Raw genomic sequence first — 17,373 nt, 5'->3', positions numbered from 1 at the left:
CCGTACCGTTTCGGTTCAATACGAATACATGAACCGTTACACCCCTAATATACACACAACATATATAACATTTCTTATTGTGTCATGTTAATGTTACGCATCTGTCATCCTAGATTAGCATGTGTGGTAGCATTAGTGGACTAGAATTCCAGAAAAACAAATCACAAGAGACAGCCAAAATGAGTGACAGAGACCAGTGTATGGTCGGACCATTTGGACATCGGATCTGGTTGTCAGACCCATGTCGAACCATTTGTCGGATAGTGACTGGTCGGAATAATGGAGTGTCGGAACAATCCAGACCCCCCTTCATGGCGGTAGTGCACTAAGTATGCAAACTGCCAATAAACCTTATAGAAGAAGACCGGCCTTCGCCTCGTGGGCCGCGCCCGCGTTTCAGTAGCCTGCCAGCCTACAATCAATGCAAGCGGAACACTCGAAAAATCTTTGGCCATGACCACGTGCAGAATTACGAAGTCCAACTTGCAGTTCTGCATTTGCCAACACGGAATTAATTTTGAGATCAGAAACATGTAGCCTACCTACGCCCTGAAAGAAGAAAGCTAACTCTAGCATAGCCTGCGTATAAAAACAACTGCTTGAACTTGTCACCAAATGGAAAAGGCTATCACAAAATGTTAACGTTAGCTAAATCTTCCATGATCAACCATCACCACAGAGCCCAGCGGAAGTATTTGACTGATTGGAGAAGACAAACGGCAACGAACCAGACGGGCTCTGAACTAACACAACTCAGTATCAGTAACTGCAACATAATCGCTGCGTTCCAACCGCCATACAAAACGAATAAATTGTCTTAGCTCATTCCATTCGTTGTCTGCAAACCAAACCACCTCCGCCGCCAAAGAAGAACGGCTCGATCAGACACGGCGTCGGTCAAATCTTGCTGGTTAGTAGTTCGAGGGTGTGTAAGCGTTGCAGGGTATGTTCTATGGATTTTCCAGCAAATAAGCGAACAGCTGACGTTTATGAATTGTTAAACCCTCATAGCGTTAACTTTGTCTGAACGAATAACAGTTTTCAAGGCGTAAACAAATAGATTAAGTGTGTAAGTTAACTTAGAAAGAGTCTCGCACACTGACCATTCCGCAAGCAATTTTTTTTTTATTAGAAATTCCAACGTTTCGGTCTTAGACCTTCATATTTCATCAGCTAGTGCTACCTGATAAGACCGAAACGTAGTAGTTTCTAATAAAAAATAATTGCTTGCGGAATGGTCAGTGTGCAGGACCCTTTCTAAGTTTCTTGATCTGCGACCTTTGGTCATGTCCTACACACCTGCCCGACAAAAGAAGTGTGCAAAAAGCCTTCCTAGTGTGTAAGTTATACTTTCATGCTTATTTCTCATAGTTTGTCATGTGAGTTGGCAAGTTAAACTAAGATTGAGCTAGCTAACACACCTGTTCTGACGTTATGTTAAATGTTAAAGCTAAATCAATATGCTAGTGGTAATCCAGCTAGTTTACGTTACCCCTCAACACGTGTTCATTTGCCAGGACAGTCAGCTGGTCCATCGGTGATCTCTGCAACTGCTCTGGTTAACGTTTCTATCCTGAGTTAACGTAAACGATGATTGTTTATATACGCTAAGGTAATTAGGTAAATGTTAAGGAAGTTGCCCACATCGTGAAACCTGTAAAACGGCTCAGAAAGAAAACAAGCAAGCGTGCTAACGTGCTGTGTTGCTAGGCAGAGGGATGCATCTCGAGTTTTAAATCCTTGCGATGATGGACTACAAGAGCTAGTTTAAGATGCAAGTTTAAATGTGAATACATTCAAACAACCTGGCACACCAACAGTTTCCTACCCCAGAATTTACACTACTGCACTCCTCACAAATATACATAGGTGTAGCCTACACCTGATTAACAGAAGACCAGAAGACCAGCTTTTACACTCCAAGATCTCTGATATAGCATGTGTAAGAGTCCAGCTGACGTCTCTTTGATTTACAAAAAGTGCACTAACTAAAACCACTACCCCACTGGTGTTCTCTCCGTTCCCACAGATCAGATTGTAATTCGTCACGCTACAGAAGTCAGAGATGATGATGTCTCCTAACGCAAGAAAAGAGGTAATGTCCGAAACTGTCAAAATTATTGAACGCAAGCTTCAGCCTGTCCAGTTAACCCAAATGTTGGCTTCAAAGTATGTGCGTGTGAAGCAGACAGCCAAGGAGAGTTACCCCAACCTTATCCAGAACTTTCCCACACACCTCATCGATGTGGGATTGGACATCCACTTTGAGGTTCAGTACCAAAAGCAAACCTCCTCACAGCTCATGGCCTTTCTGAAGACCAACTGTAAAGCTCAGTTCATCACACTGTTGACCTTCATCAGACGTGAACTTGGCATCAATGAAAGAGCCGACACCCAGACGTACCTGATGAAAGTGGCCTCTGGCCAGACGAACACAGGCTCAGCGGCAGATCCAAAGGCCGAGGTGGCACCGACAAGCCCTCCGAAGACAGAACAAGGTGCTGGCTCACTAGACATCAGTGGGCCCGTCTTCAAAGTGAAATGTGCAAGTAACGGTACATTGATCTACAGTTGCATCATAGCCACCCGCAATGAGCTGTGGGACCTCAGCGACATCTGCACAGGGGTGAGTCATGCTCTGTCAGAGGCTCAGAGCATCTGTGGGCCTTTTTTCCCTCAGCAGGTCACGAGCCTTGGGCGCAGCCCTGACCCAGAGATGCCCCCAGCATCCCATCACGGTGAAGGAGAGAAGAACGTCGGAGGTTGTACTGACACAGGGGGGGGGTTGGGGAGTGCCACAGTTTCTTCTGTGGCAATACCTCCATTTCAGATTCGCAAGTTCGAGGAGATGGCCGTGGTGGTGACGCATGTAGTGGACCCAGGCCACTTCTACATCCAGCACCAGGACTCCAAGCTAATGGAGCTCTCCGCCCACTTGGAGTATGTTCCCACTCATTCTGTATGTCAGTCTAAAATGTTCTTTCTAAACTCGTGTCCAATGTTTCCCATTTTAATTTAGTTTATTCTGAATATAGCCATTAATGTTTTAGGTCAGTTGATTACTGTCACTTATCTCACATTTTCCATATTGCCATCCATTTGCCCATATTTGTTTTAGACCACTCTGCTACCTGCATTAACCGTATATCACCTTTTTTTCCCCTGGGTTTGCATTGCAGCTTTAACAAGTGCAACACCTGCCTTGCCCAGATGGACAGGGTTCCTGACATCGGAAGCTACGCCATTGGTTGGTTTCCCCAGCAACAGCAGTGGGGCCGGGTCCAGGTGGCCAAGATATGTGGGGTGAATGGAGGTAATTATGCAAATCATAAAATAATTTTGACATGGCAGAGTCCCTGTACAATTCAGTTCAAAGACAATACTGTTATTTGATATTGCTTGATTTAATGTTTTGTGTGAAATCTTCACCAAATATGCTCTACCAAGTTTAATATCCATTTTGGCCTTTTGTACAGATGCCTTTCATTCTTCGACTGGTTATGGAAGCATCAAGAACATTGAGGTAGAGGTGCAGAGAGTCGATTTCGGAGATTCAGCTTGCCTCTCTCTGAAGGACCTCAGGGAATTGAGCAAAGAGGTGGCAGCCTATCCTGCACAGGCTTTACAGGTGGCTCTGACAAATGTAAGTAGTAGTAGTTCTTGCCTATCAGTAGTATAGCAATAAATTATAATGACACACCAGTACGTAGTAGAGTGTTAATGTGTTGCATATCTCTGTAGGTGAGGCCATTAGATGGGGAGGGGTGGACGGATCAGGCAGTGAGCTGGTTCAAGGACAAGGTGAGCAACAGGACTCTCTATGCCAGAATCTTTCCTCAGGACCCTAGAGTCACAGTGGAACTGTTCATGGAGAGGGGCAAGATTGGAGCTATGAGGTCAGTATTTGTGTGTGCGTGCGTGTACCTGCACTCTGTTTTCATAATGTTGAAAAAATAGCGGAGCATCCTACGTCTGTGTTTTGGGATACCATTGATCTTATTGGGTCAAAATCAAAACCTTGATTATGATAAGGTATTTTGTGTGCCCCTTGCAGAAGAGGAGCTTCACTGTCTTTGAGACTGGCTCAGAATGGACACGCTAATCATAGTCAGTTAAAAAACACTGGCCTGAAGAGAAGTGAGTGCTCTTTCATGTAGTATGACATGCAAACCACTAGAGGGCAATGTGTTCACTTTAAAAAGGATTAAAAATGGTCTTCGCTGTGTTCTGTTTTCAGGTCTTGCTCAGGAGCGGTCAAGGAAAGAGGCATTGGCGTGGGAGAAATACCTCATGACCTGCTATGTCCACAACAAGAAGTGACACTCCACTTTCTTCTTTCCACTCTCCTTTGTCATATTTAATACTACTAATGTCACCTCATGGTGGCCGACCAATTCAGCCTTGTCCCATTTCTTCAAAATGCATAACCCTGTGCTGTCCATGTTTCCTACAATCACTGGCTGTGATTGTAATTCACTAACATGAAGGGCTGAGCATGAGCACCACTAACTGTGAAGGTGTCCTAAAGCGTCAAACTAGATTAGTAGTACGCTGAGCCTAAATCCAGAGGTGCATTCAAATTTGGCAAACGGAGACAGACATTCTTGGCAATTGCTTTGTTGCCCATTTTTGTTTCTGGTTTATATTGAACAACTACAAATATTTGCACAAAAATGTTCAAATTTATAAGATGAAAGAAAACATATTCATCATGAATGCTGACTTTTGCATATTTAAATTCACCTCTGGCTTTTGACCCCAATCATTAATCTCACTTTGTAGTAGGCTATAACCCTTGGAAAAAACATTGTGAAATTCAAAGCTCAGGCTGCTATTCAGCCAATCTTAAATTGAGTCATTTTTAAGTATTGAGGCTCTAGCATCATTGGATGAGCATACAGGATCTAAATAATAGACCCTGTGAACAGCTGTATCTGTGCACACCATAGTCTGTGGGCCTAGGCTTCTTCTCACATATTTGAGGGTAGTGGAGGAAATCTGGGGAGAAACTACTGTGAATACACAAACATCAGTCTTATGCTGCATTCCAGACAACTTGGATGTCGGAGGTCGGACTTCAATTCCAACCTTGAAGTTGGGGTAGATCGACTTACCCCGAGTTCAGAAGTGGAAACTCTGACTTCAAGTGCTGTTCCATTGTACCTTTTCCCAGTAGGAGGTCAGAATTCTTGTCTGGAATGAAATTGTGAGATTCCAACTAGGAAATATGTGCCTTCCGAGTTGTCTGGAATGCAGCATAAAATGCACATGTCTGTATAAAACAAGTGATGAGCTTTTCTTTGCAAAAAAAACCTGACCAGTCATTAACCCAAGTTCAAGATCTGTAACTTACAATCTTCTTTTAATACAGCTGGCATTTTATCCATTTTAAAGTAGACATTGTGCAATTGTATGTTCTGTGACAAAAGGTTATGCAAGTTGATAAGGGCGAACCTCCCCCCGTTCATTGAATGATTGCGTGCCGATTCGGGCCATTGCAACAAAGAAATCTCCCTCGCTGATTGAGAAATATCTGGAATTACTGAAGACAAGCGGCGTCTTTGTGCTGAGCCGTGTGGTTCCCTATGTTGCCTCTCGCACTGTAAATCTTTGTGTGCTTTGCCCCGTGCCCCGCTTTCTGTACGGTGGCGTTTATCGTGAACCAGCAGTTGAATAAACTGACCGTTTGAAGCCCGTGAGGGCCAGCTTGTGCTAACGGCAGTGGAAACCCAGTCCCTGTTATGGGCGGGGGGGGTTAACAGACAAGAATCTATTTGCCATCACAGAGTGAAGGCTGATTTGTGCTTCTGCGTAGAATCTGAATGCTGGGAGGGTGATGCTGAATGTTAATGCTGGAGGGGTGCTCACACAACGCAGCTTGGTGCTACAGTATACTGTATGTGTCAGTGCTGTCGCAGCATCAGTAACTCACTGAATTTGCAGGCTGTTTTGTATGGTCCATGCCGGTTGAATTCTCTGCTGTGTAAATGCCCTTGAGCTGGCTGTATTTTTGTGCTGGTCTTTTGTATTTTGTGAAAATATATTCCAGAGTAGATTCATTGCATGTTTCTTTTGTTTTTCAATATTGTGAATTATTTTGTTGACTTGACTATACCCTGTGTGTGAGAGTGAAAATCCTTTTGATCACAATAAAACTGAGTTTGTTCCAGGAGTCTGCCTATTGTCCAATGAAATGAACTGATGTTTCCTCCCAATCCAAGACCTCCAGTAGGCCTATTGGAATTTTGTGATCACAGAATACAAAATGAATTTATTAGCAACTTAGCTAATTGCAACAGTTAATTAAGTGGCTCATTGTGGCCATCCTAGATTTCAATGACATTCTTCTGTTGATGAAATGACCAGAACTTGTGCAGTCAGATAACACTGAATATGAGTGTATGAACTGAAGACATAAGAGTGCATATAAATAAAATACATATGTGTTTAGTATGTGAATCACCAAAACAGCTACTCAAGGCATGTAAGCAGTTCATATAAATAAAATACATATTTGTTTAATAGTATGTGAATCACCAAAACAGCTACTCACAACATGTAAGCAGTTCATGTTGGAGTAAACTGTGGTTTGGGTCAGAATCACCCATCAGGTTCTAGGCCATGCCCTGCCAAGCACGATAAATAATGTTGCTCAAGGCCTTTTGTGACCACACAGATTCTTTCTTCTACGAAGGGTAGGCGGAAGTCGAGGCGTTTGATCTGAATTCTAAAGAGTCTTGTTGGGGTCTGTGAAGGCCTCCATTGTATGCAAAAGAGCATATGACTTCTACGGTGCAGGGTAGTGGCCAGTGTCATGACAGTCATTAGCATTTTTCAGAGGCATGGTGTTTTCAGTCGAGCCAGCCAGTCATTTAGCTAAGCTTATCTACCCATTTTCTGGACCTGTGTGTGTACCACCTCAACCGAAGGTAATATGGCTGCTTTCTCCACTTAGTTATTTTTTTTATTTTCCCTTCAGTTACAATGCTTCCATTACATTAGTTTCCTCAATCATCTAATAGAAATTCACAAGATGAATGTAGCTCATTTTAAAACTTGAGCCAAAAAAATACTAAAATAAATTATGCTTTATCCTTGACTGATTCAAAATGATCAAATAAACAGTCCCTCAGTTTTCAAGTACTTAGAGGGACACAAGCAGAGGAGTATTTCAAAGCTCAGAGCATCAAGCTGTGGTTAACAGGTGATTGAGATGTGGTTAGTGTCTGGTAGGCGTCTGATTTGCCGTAATATATGAGATGGGGTACAATGTCACGTGGGTTCGACGACTGGCGGCCATTGGCCTTGGCGGACCTCGTCAGGTGACTGCGCGTGGCTGTAAGCCATCGCCCATGCTCTTAAACAGATGTTGGGCGTCTGGGCAGCTCTTGCCTGGGTTTGCAACTTGACCTGCCTCAATGTCCTCACTAAACCCCACGGTCGGTGGGACAGCACTTGATGCTGTGAGAGCGGCTTACAACTCTGGCGTAGCCTGGTAATTTAGCCTCTTACCTTTTTTAAAAAAAATTGTAGATGCAGCATTTGTGGAAATGTAATGTCTTGTGGGTACTTGACATGAGAAAAAATTAAGAGCAAATTGTTTTTACCTCTTGTCAATTTCAACTTCATATTAGGTGTTGTGGCAGTTTTCTGCAAACTTTCTAGCTCAACTCATCACTCTGAATGATTGCTGCTTTTGTTAAAATAACATGTTTCGAAGAAAAAAAATATGCTTAAAATAGTCCATCCACAAATAGAATTTCTGGGCATACTGGAGGAAGAAAGGTTTTCATTTAAATTTAATTGAAACATTCTTGGCGCTAGATGAATTGTATCTTGAGGCAAAATTATTACTACAAATTTCACTGTGTAACCAACTGTCATCACAGTCAGTGAAAATATACTTTTCCTGAACTGTCCTTTTCCTGAATATGTTCCTGAACTCTCATCCCTCATGTTTCCCTTGTCCTAGACCTGGAATCGAAAATGAACTGGGGGACCTTTTATGCCGTGGTAAGCGGTGTAAACAGGCACTCCACGGGCATCGGTCGCGTTTGGCTCTCCGTAATCTTCATCTTCCGCATCCTGGTGCTGGTGGTGGCCGCCGAGAGCGTGTGGGGCGATGAGAAGGCCATGTTCATCTGCAACACACAGCAGCCCGGCTGCAACAGCGTCTGCTACGACCACTTCTTCCCCATCTCCCACATCCGTCTCTGGTGTCTGCAGGTCATCCTGGTGTCCACGCCGGCCCTGCTGGTCGCCATGCACGTGGCGCACCGTCGCCACGTCGAGAAGAGGATCCTGAGGATGTCGGGCCGGGGGAGCAACGCCAAGGAGCTGGAGCAGATCAAGAACCAGAAGTTCAAAATCGTCGGTGCCTTGTGGTGGACCTATACCATCAGCATTGTCTTCCGTATCATCTTCGAGGTGGCTTTTCTCTACATCTTCTACGTGATCTACCCAGGTTTCACCATGGTGCGTCTGGTCAAATGTGACTCCTACCCTTGTCCCAACACTGTGGACTGCTTCGTCTCCCGGCCTACAGAGAAGACCATCTTCACCGTCTTTATGCTGGCTGTCTCTGGAGTGTGTCTCCTGCTCAACATCTTGGAACTGGTGTACCTGGTGTGCCAGGCGTGCGGGAGGTTCTGCCAAGGATCTGACAAGGAGGACAGAGGGCCATGGATAAGTCAGAAGCTCTCGTCCTACAGACAGAACGAGATCAATCAGCTGATATCAGAGCACTCGTTCATGGGCAAGTTCAACGTGGGTCGGAAAACCCCAGAGAAGGAGGAGAGGTGTTCTGCCTGCTAGCCTTTAATGACACTCTCTCTCATTCTTCTTCTTTTACTCTTTCACTTCCTCTCTCTTTCTACTGCTCTCTATCTCTCTCTTTCTCTCTCTTTCTCTTTCTCTCTATGTCTCTCTCCCTAAACTCTAACTGGTCACTGCTAATCATTCTGGATTACAAGCCACAGTATTGACATCATTCATTTTACTGACAAGGGCAAGATGTTGTTTTCTGTGGCAGGAACCGTTCGCTGTGTTTCAATGTCAAAGCCGTTTTGAAGCTTAAAAAAATGAGTGAGGAGTCCCAAAATACGGTGCAAATGTCCATTACTTTCATGTGGCTCCTGTCAAGAGTGCTGAGATGTCAAAACGCATTACTGTGGAAGAACTGCAGATCAACAGAATGGATCAAAGGCGGGATGGAAACTGAGTAAATTATTTTCAGGGTGAGATTCCAACGTGCTCTTCACCATAAAAAACAAACTGCTGTCAAGATACAGTACTGGCACTTTTTGACAACAAAGGCACAGAAACAAGAAAGGGGAATTTGACTTTTTGCCGCTTGTTTGTGAGTCATTGTGATTCACTCTGTTATGCAAGTGAAAGAGAGAGGAGATATACAGTTTGTACATCACAGCACAGTAAAACTGCAGAGCAGGGCTTTTGGCATCCAAACAACTGGATGAAAGCACAAGTGTGTATTTTATTATCCATAAAACTTGAGTTTGTTAAAAATTATGTTTGGATGTAGTTTGAACTAATCGCTAGATGACTTTAGAAATTCCATGTAAAGATTTTGAATGGTATAAAGTATTGAACTCTGCTTATTTAATGATGTAAATGGCAAGCATGTGTTGGGAAATTCTACAAGGGAAATTCTGATCGTTCCTATTGCTCTTTACAAGTCAGAAGTTATCGCTAGCTAATCCATCTGTCTTATTCTAGCCAGCGCGACCTGTTGACCCGTGACTAAGGTCTGTTGTTTTTACAGTAGGTCACATGGGCTAAACGTATGAATAGCATAGGCTACAATGGCAGCACCCATTTTATCATTTCAGTAACGTGTCTCACTATGACCATAAGTATATGCCTCACTTTTGGGGCACTTCACTTAACGGGAATTCATTTTTTTTTTCATGCTGTAAAAAAGTGCTGCTTTTGTAGTTGACATTGTAACATTGCTCAGAGTATTTGTAATCAAGTTGGTCTCTTTAAGCAACACCAAGTGAGCCACACAATCACAAAACCCTGCTTGAATAAAGCAAGGGTGAGATATTTATTTACCGTTGTTTGTTTTAAAGGTGGTAAAGATGTTGGAGAGAACATTCTCCTTATTAGATTTGTTTTCTCTCTCTTTCCTCTTCTTGTTTACAACATTATTAATGCTACAGCACATACCTCCGTTTTTCACTAAAACTGTAAATATGGTACATCATTTATTGTTCACTTGTGAATAAAGATGCAGAATCATTTCAATTTCACCATTCATTTGTTTGAATATGTCATGTGGATTTTCACTTGAGACTCACTTTTCTGCTGTCCTTGGGTGTCAGCCATAATGACTGATGAATGGGCCCATTTTGTTTCGCAATTTTGTTTCAAATGCCACGGGTTGCTTCAGGGCCCAAATGTTGATGCGCTTCCAAGCCACCCTTTCCCCTGATAGGAGAGACCCTAAACTCTAAATTTAACTCTGCCCAGGGTTCATTAGGGCCCAGCCGGCATTGGCCAACCGACCTGTCACTCACAGCCAACGAGTGACTCCTGAGGTTGATAGTTTACATTAGGGAGTGTGCCTGGTGCCAAAATTAACCCTGGGTGGAGGGGTGGACACAGCAGGGGAGGGGGGGGGGAAGGGGCTAGTGGTGGCGTTGGTGGTGTTCGGGTGGCCTAGAGAAGAGACTCTCTCCCTAGTTTTGTTCCCAAAGACACCGAGGCTCCTCGTAAGAAGAGAGTTATAAGGAGCACGAACGCAGGTCCTGGACCGACACTGGACACTAGGCTGGATTTGTTTGTGTTGAATTAGAAGTGAAGTAGTGGTGGTGGTGGTGGTGGTGAGTTTTTTTTTTTTTTCCCCTCTCTTCCGTCTGACAAGACAAGAGTGGCCAGAGTCCACCGGTCATTGCCATTCAAGGGCATCCGTCTGCAGCCCCCGGCGGGCAGGACGGCAGTGCGGCCTCTGGGACTGATCCGTATGGGTGCTTCCTCCTGGACGGCCCTCCAGCGCCGGACATGTGTACATTGACGAGGTGAGTCCACTTAGCTGCCTCGAGAGAGAGAGCTACACACAAAACACACGCAGACACACACACGCACACACACACACACACAGACTGTCTGAGGACTCTTCTCTGTGGGATCACACATTAGTTTGAGTATTTAAATAGTATTTAAAAAGCCATTGTGATTTTAACAGCATCTGACTGGACTATTAATAACAGGGTGTAAGTAAAGGGTCAAGTTATCCTTCAAAATGGAAATGAGAATTATTTTGACAAACATTTTGTTTAAAAAAAAAAAGCCATCCCAGCCACTATAAAATGGTTCAGGAAATGCATAATTTATCTACTATAAGCTGCACAAGATTCCTTTGATATTAGACAGATCAAATCTGGACAGCCGCTGGGGAGTGCTTTCACTTTGAAGGATTGTTTGGTCTTAGCTCTGCCCGACATATCCAGAGTTTTAGAGTTGAGAGTTGGGGGATGTGTGTGTGTGTGTGTGGGGGGGGGGGGTTCATGGGTGACTGCACACCAGTTTGCTTTCCAAAATGGCTCACGGAAAAAGGTAATCGAGAGGATTCACAGCAATTGTTTTTTTTTGTGAAATGATAAATGACGCTGCTCTGCACTGTTCACCTGCACATGCTAACTTCAATGGAATGACTAAGATTTTTTTAAAAGGATTTGTGAAGTGATGGTCATCAACATTGCAATGAATGTATTTAAGCAATGTATTCTCTTGTACAGCACAAATTCTATAAATTAATATAAAGTAAAACATTAAGAGGAGAAAGAAAACACACTGAAAGCATAATAGATACTTATTTTTCATGAGCCAAATGCATGAATGATTTCCCTTAACATCTGTGTGGTCTAATATAATATGCTTTCTGAAGAAAAGACTAGTTCTCCATCAACAGTACACTTTTATGTTGCCAAAGTGGGGAGATGAGGAAATGCACAGTGGTTTTCAAAGCATTTTAAGACAAACATTACTAAAAGTTATGAACAAAATTTTTGCTGTGTGAATTTCTTTTAAGTTTGGAAGAGAGAGAGGGAAGGTTTTGAGATGTGTCACATCAAAGAGGAATCTGCTGTTAAAGCCATCTGAGTGCAAGTAAGAGCAGAACACTGAGAATCTGTCTGATCACAAAGGTTTCCTCTGTAGCTTTTAGTTTTGGCAGCACAACCAGAAATGGTGCCCTTTTAACGCTGTCTTAGGCCTGAATGTGGTGGCAACACAGAGAACCTCACCAACTTAGAGCATTTAGTGAAGCAGTACATGCTGTCACAGTTAGAATGCAAAGGACTTCTACCTCAAACCCATTAACCAAATGTTTCCAATTATATAAATGAATAATATGTTCAAAACAAGCCAATACAATTACAGCAGATGTCACCAGCCAATGAATGATCAGACTCTGCCTCAGTTAAATCATCAGACGAGTGGTTTCTTGTACACCAGGGAGCACCACTTGCTCTGAATATTCCGCCTCTGCAGAACTCCAAGCATCTCGCAGGGTCTGGATTCTGTTTTGATTGCCGCTTCCATGACAACAAGATAAAGGCAGAGAGCAAATCAATGGATACAGATGTACTCTGTTGAGCGGCGAACGGACCCGTCTGTCTTTCCAACTTTCAGTTCTCCTTCGGAAAAGGCTTGGTTGCTCTTGTCTCTCTCAGCAGCGAGGTTCCTGATGGATGGGGCAAACTAGGCGTTGAGAAGCCACTGTTAACATCATTATAATGGGTAATATATTTCCCACAGACCTCCCTGCAGAATCCTGCCACAAACTTTCCTTTTGAATTAGGGATTCAACCTTGCTAAACAGTTCATTCAACACCAGTATTATCTTGTCATTGTAACTTCATTATCACTTTGTCATTTTTACAGGGTTCCCACACTCTTAAAACGAATGTCCAGATAAGGACACAAAATGTGTGGAAAATAACTTGAAAACAACACAACTTGCGTTGTTTTTTAACATGTTTCCATTATGTCGCCACCACTTCTGTCAATATCCTATACATATGCCTTATTTACGTTGGTTAGAACTACACGGCCAGCGTGATTTCTGCGTGTTTTCCCGCGTGTAGTGTTTGTTGCCCAAATATTTAATTTAACATATTGATGAATAAACCAACAGGTTCATGGTAAAGAGTTTATTTCAGCTCAGTTTTATGCAAAAAACAAACATAAAAAATCATAAATCAAAAGTCATATGACCAAAAATAAAAGAAAACTGACAAGACAAGTATCCTTGGTCTGTTGAGGTAACATGATTTAACCATGCCCACCCTTGAAATTTATCGACACATTAGGTCCTTGAATTTGATCTTAATCAAGGTGTAGGAACCCTGTTTTTATTTAAAACAAATTAAAAGGGCTTTAGTGTATTATATGTGCTATGGCATGAAAACACACTATGAAACATCATTATTTGTACATTTAACATGCATGCTTCTTTGTGAAGCAACACAGTGTTTTGCTTAGTGTTGATGGTGATGAAGTGCCTTGTGGATTGTCATTTTTCATGTTTAATATTGGACGATTCACTTTCCCCCTTGGGTAGTTCTTCCAGTCAGCCAACCAGACTGTTTTCAACTAATCTTTAGTAAGATAATATGAATGTGATAGATCCCGAGAGTTGACCACACAGAAAGTAGGTATGGAAACAAACACAGGTTTTGGCATGAACATTTGGATGGAGAGGATGAGTCAGTGACAACAATAATCAGCAACTCCAAATTCACAGTTTACACTGAAGCAAATAAGCAAAGCCTCCATAGAATTAGTTCCATTTTCCACATCTCTGTAAAACCACACACCTTGTGTGACTTGTTTGCTAGTTTCAATCTGCACCACTCTCTGGATTGACTCAATGTCTTTTTTTTTAAGTATATTTTTTTGGCCTTTTTATGCGTTTTAATGACAGGACAGTGAAGAATGACAGGAAGCGAGTGGGAGAGAGAGTCGGGGTGGGATCCGGAAAGGACCACGGGGCAGGAATCGAACCCGGGTCGCCGGCGTATGGTGCAGGTGCCCCAGCCAGTCGCGTCACGGCCGGGGCCAAGTGACTCAATGTCTGACAATGTGCTTTCCCCTCTAGGTCCAGACCAGGGCATCTGCAGCAATGGGAGACTGGAGCCTACTGGGGAAGCTTCTGGAGAGTGCTCAGGAGCACAGCACCGTGGTGGGCAAGGTCTGGCTGACCGTCCTCTTCATCTTCCGCATCCTGGTGCTAGGCGCCGCTGCCGAGAAGGTGTGGGGCGACGAGCAGTCGGGCTTCACCTGCGACACCAAGCAGCCCGGTTGCCAGAACGTCTGCTATGACAAGACCTTCCCCATCTCGCACATCCGCTTCTGGGTGCTGCAGATCATCTTCGTTTCCACGCCCACGCTCATCTACCTGGGCCACATCCTGCACCTGGTGCGCATGGAGGAGAAGCATAAGAACAAGGACAAGGAGCTGCTGCACCACCAGTCGCTCCAGCATCACGCCGACGACAAGCAGCTGCTAATCGCCACGGGCGCCACCACCAACGTCAAGGTCAAAAAGGCACCCGTGCGAGACGCGCAGGGTCACATCCGCCTGCAGGGCGACATTCTCCGCACCTACGTCTTCAACATCATCTTCAAGACCCTTTTCGAGGTGGGCTTCATCGTGGCACAGTACCTCTTGTACGGCTTCGAGCTGAAGCCGCTCTACACGTGCGACCGGCCGCCGTGCCCCAACCGCGTGAACTGCTACATCTCCCGCCCGACGGAGAAGACCATCTTCATCGTCTTCATGCTGGCGGTGGCCTGTCTCTCGCTGCTGCTCAACCTGGTGGAGATGTACCACCTGGGCTTCACCAAGTGCCAACAGGGACTCCGCTACAAGCAGATGGAGCTGGCATCAGAGGCGCTCTGCAAGACGCCGAGCGAGAACACTGCTGTACCCTTCGTGCCCAATTATAGTTACTACCACCCGGACCCTACCCCTTACCCCCCTGCCCCCGGGTATAGCCTCTCGCCCATGAATGGGTCGGAGTCCTCCTTCCAGCAGTACAACAGTAAGGCGGCGTACAAGCAAAACAAGGACAACCTCGCCATGGAGAGAAATAGCAAACCCGAGGAATGTGACCCGAAAACGAAAAAGGGTTCGGGGTCTGTCCCGGGGTCACCCGCCTCCACCCGCCATGGCAGGTCTGCTCGACCCCCCCGCCTCATACCCCACAAGACCAGAATAGATGACCTCAAGATCTGACTCCCATTTCAGAGGGCGGGAAATGGATGAATTGACTCGCTTTTTTTGGTGTTATATTTGCAACCTCTTATTTGAGACAAAAAGACTGTCTCTTGTGGCTTGATCAAATGTGATCTTATTCCTGTTGTGTATTCTGTTTTTTTATGATGATAATATTGTACTTGTTTGTTACTTTGTGACACAAAAGAGGTTCCTATGTGGTACATGTATGTTGTTAAGTAGCAGATGTTCATTCACATACATTCATATTTTATTTCACAAGTTAAACCTGACATTTTTGTGGCATTTTAAACAGCATGCTCTTCATATTATGTTCCCAGTTGTAGATACTGTATAATACCACACATCATCATATGAAACCATATTTCAGTGTAGATGCTGGGTATGATTCATTCCTGATGTCTTAAACAGCCCTATGTTTCTTTCTCTGTGATTTGTTGTTTTATTACAACCTGCTCTGAGAAAGGAGTAAGAAACCAGAGAGCTGGAATTCAGCGAGTCTGTATTAGGGCATTGGAAAATATTTTATTAAACCGACCTCTGCCATTGACATAATTTACTTACAGCTGTGGACTGTGTGTGCGTGTGTGTGTGTGTGTGTGTGTGTGTGTGTGTGTGTGTGTGTGTGTGTGTGACATATTATGTGACCTTGGCTTAAGTGCAGTGATTTGCAGCTCTTAATTAAATGTCACACAGCTCATTGTTATACTTCAAATTCTGAGAGAATTATCTGTCTCTATCATTGCAAATGAGTCACATATTTGGAACAATGTGAAGACAGAACTATTAAGACAAACAGGGGAGGATATAGTCTGTATTTAGGCCTATGGCTGGCAGTTTGCATATGTTAATGTCCAAATGTAGGTTAAACTTCTGATGCGCAGTATACTGTTGCCGAGAAGTCTCTTCCCCACTGAAATAGCTTTCTGACACCTGATAAATTTTCATTGCGGCAGACACTGTGTCTGTTTACAGTGCAGGCTACAGAGAATGCTTACTGAAGCTTTCCGGTGCATGAGGCAACATGAGCAGTGTTGGGAAGTCACATAATACATGTAACAGAATTACATATTTAAAATACAAAATATGAATACAATTATGAATACAATTACAATTTAAATTGGTGGTATTCAGTTACACTAATCACTTGAGGGAATTACATAGGCTTGTTAAACTCAAATCCCAATATTTCTATAACCAAAACAAGCATGCATCTTTCAGGTGCCTTCTTTCTCTTTCTCTCTCTGGTTACATTAATAGCCTAAATAAAAACATCTCAGGGAATGTAAAATCAGATTGGTTGTAGGCCAATAGGGCTTGTGTCCAGTCAACATATTTTAGACCAGTTCAGACAAAAACATTGCTGTTGCAGGGTCTATGACACAATGATGTCAATGGTCTATCAAGTATTGAGTTTGCATTGGTTGTGGGTGTAGAAACCTCACATAACCTGACATGACTGTTTCTTGCACAGTGCACAGAGGAAATATAAGAAATTCCTGATGTATTCCTGTAATATGTGGCAGAAAGTAGCCTTTCCAACATTGGATATGTGCATGTGTCAGACACATCAATGGAAAACTTAACAGATCTACATCTAGGGTTTTTTTTTTGGGGGGGGGGGGGGGGGCAGATGGGCAGATAAAAAGTAATCAATCTGGTTATCGGTTGTACTCACATTTAAATTTGAGGTTTATGATCAATAATTTCTAGTCACTGTCTGGTAGCCATATGCTCCCTTAGGGAGTCTACTCCTAGCCTACTTTAGACACCCTGCCATAATAAAAGGATGTCTCTTAACTGCTGTTTACCACGAGCCTTGTGCAATCACTAATAATACTTAGCGTTGCACCATCTAGAACCTTTGGTTTGGATAAGTCATTCAGCATGGCATGCGCACGTTGGCTATCAGAGCTTTGAGATGCATCATATTTTAAAAATATACGTTGCGAATTGGAAAGAGTGCGCAACGTGGTGTAAGGTTACTCAAATCTCGTTAGGTCTTTAACCTCTCCGGATCTCTCTTCGTCACTGTCCAGCCAATTGAGCCAAAGGGTTAAAATTAGCTGTCTTCACAACCATTTCTAAGTTGCATTCCAACTCGCACCTCC

The 17,373-nt window shown here is 43.6% G+C and overlaps 1 protein-coding gene and 1 pseudogene across 1 annotated transcript; both read left to right on the top strand.

Moving 5' to 3' along the window:
* The first annotated feature begins 2,155 nt into the window (after positions 1-2,155).
* LOC143132894 (uncharacterized) lies at positions 2,156-8,814 on the top strand (annotated as a pseudogene).
* Positions 8,815-10,915: 2,101 nt separating this feature from the next.
* Positions 10,916-15,262, top strand: LOC143132484 (gap junction alpha-3 protein-like). The gene is made up of 2 exons (XM_076292039.1): positions 10,916-11,039; positions 14,123-15,262. Exon 2 carries the CDS (start codon positions 14,147-14,149, stop codon positions 15,260-15,262), a length of 1,116 nt encoding a protein of 371 aa, XP_076148154.1. The 5' UTR covers positions 10,916-11,039; positions 14,123-14,146.
* Positions 15,263-17,373: the final 2,111 nt, after the last annotated feature.

The sequence above is a fragment of the Alosa pseudoharengus genome, unplaced genomic scaffold, assembly GCF_046254945.1.
Source record: "Alosa pseudoharengus isolate Yale_2024_CS ecotype anadromous, Long Island Sound unplaced genomic scaffold, YU_APseudo_1.1 YU_APseudo_1.1_scf_19, whole genome shotgun sequence".
NCBI classification, from domain to species: domain Eukaryota; kingdom Metazoa; phylum Chordata; class Actinopteri; order Clupeiformes; family Clupeidae; genus Alosa; species Alosa pseudoharengus.
This window is presented reverse-complemented; position numbering and strand designations above follow the sequence as displayed.

What these genes read in the sequence shown, in the direction of transcription:
- LOC143132484 (XM_076292039.1), top strand. Translation starts at nt 14,147, where the DNA reads ATGGGAGACTGGAGCCTACTGGGGAAGCTTCTGGAGAGTGCTCAGGAG.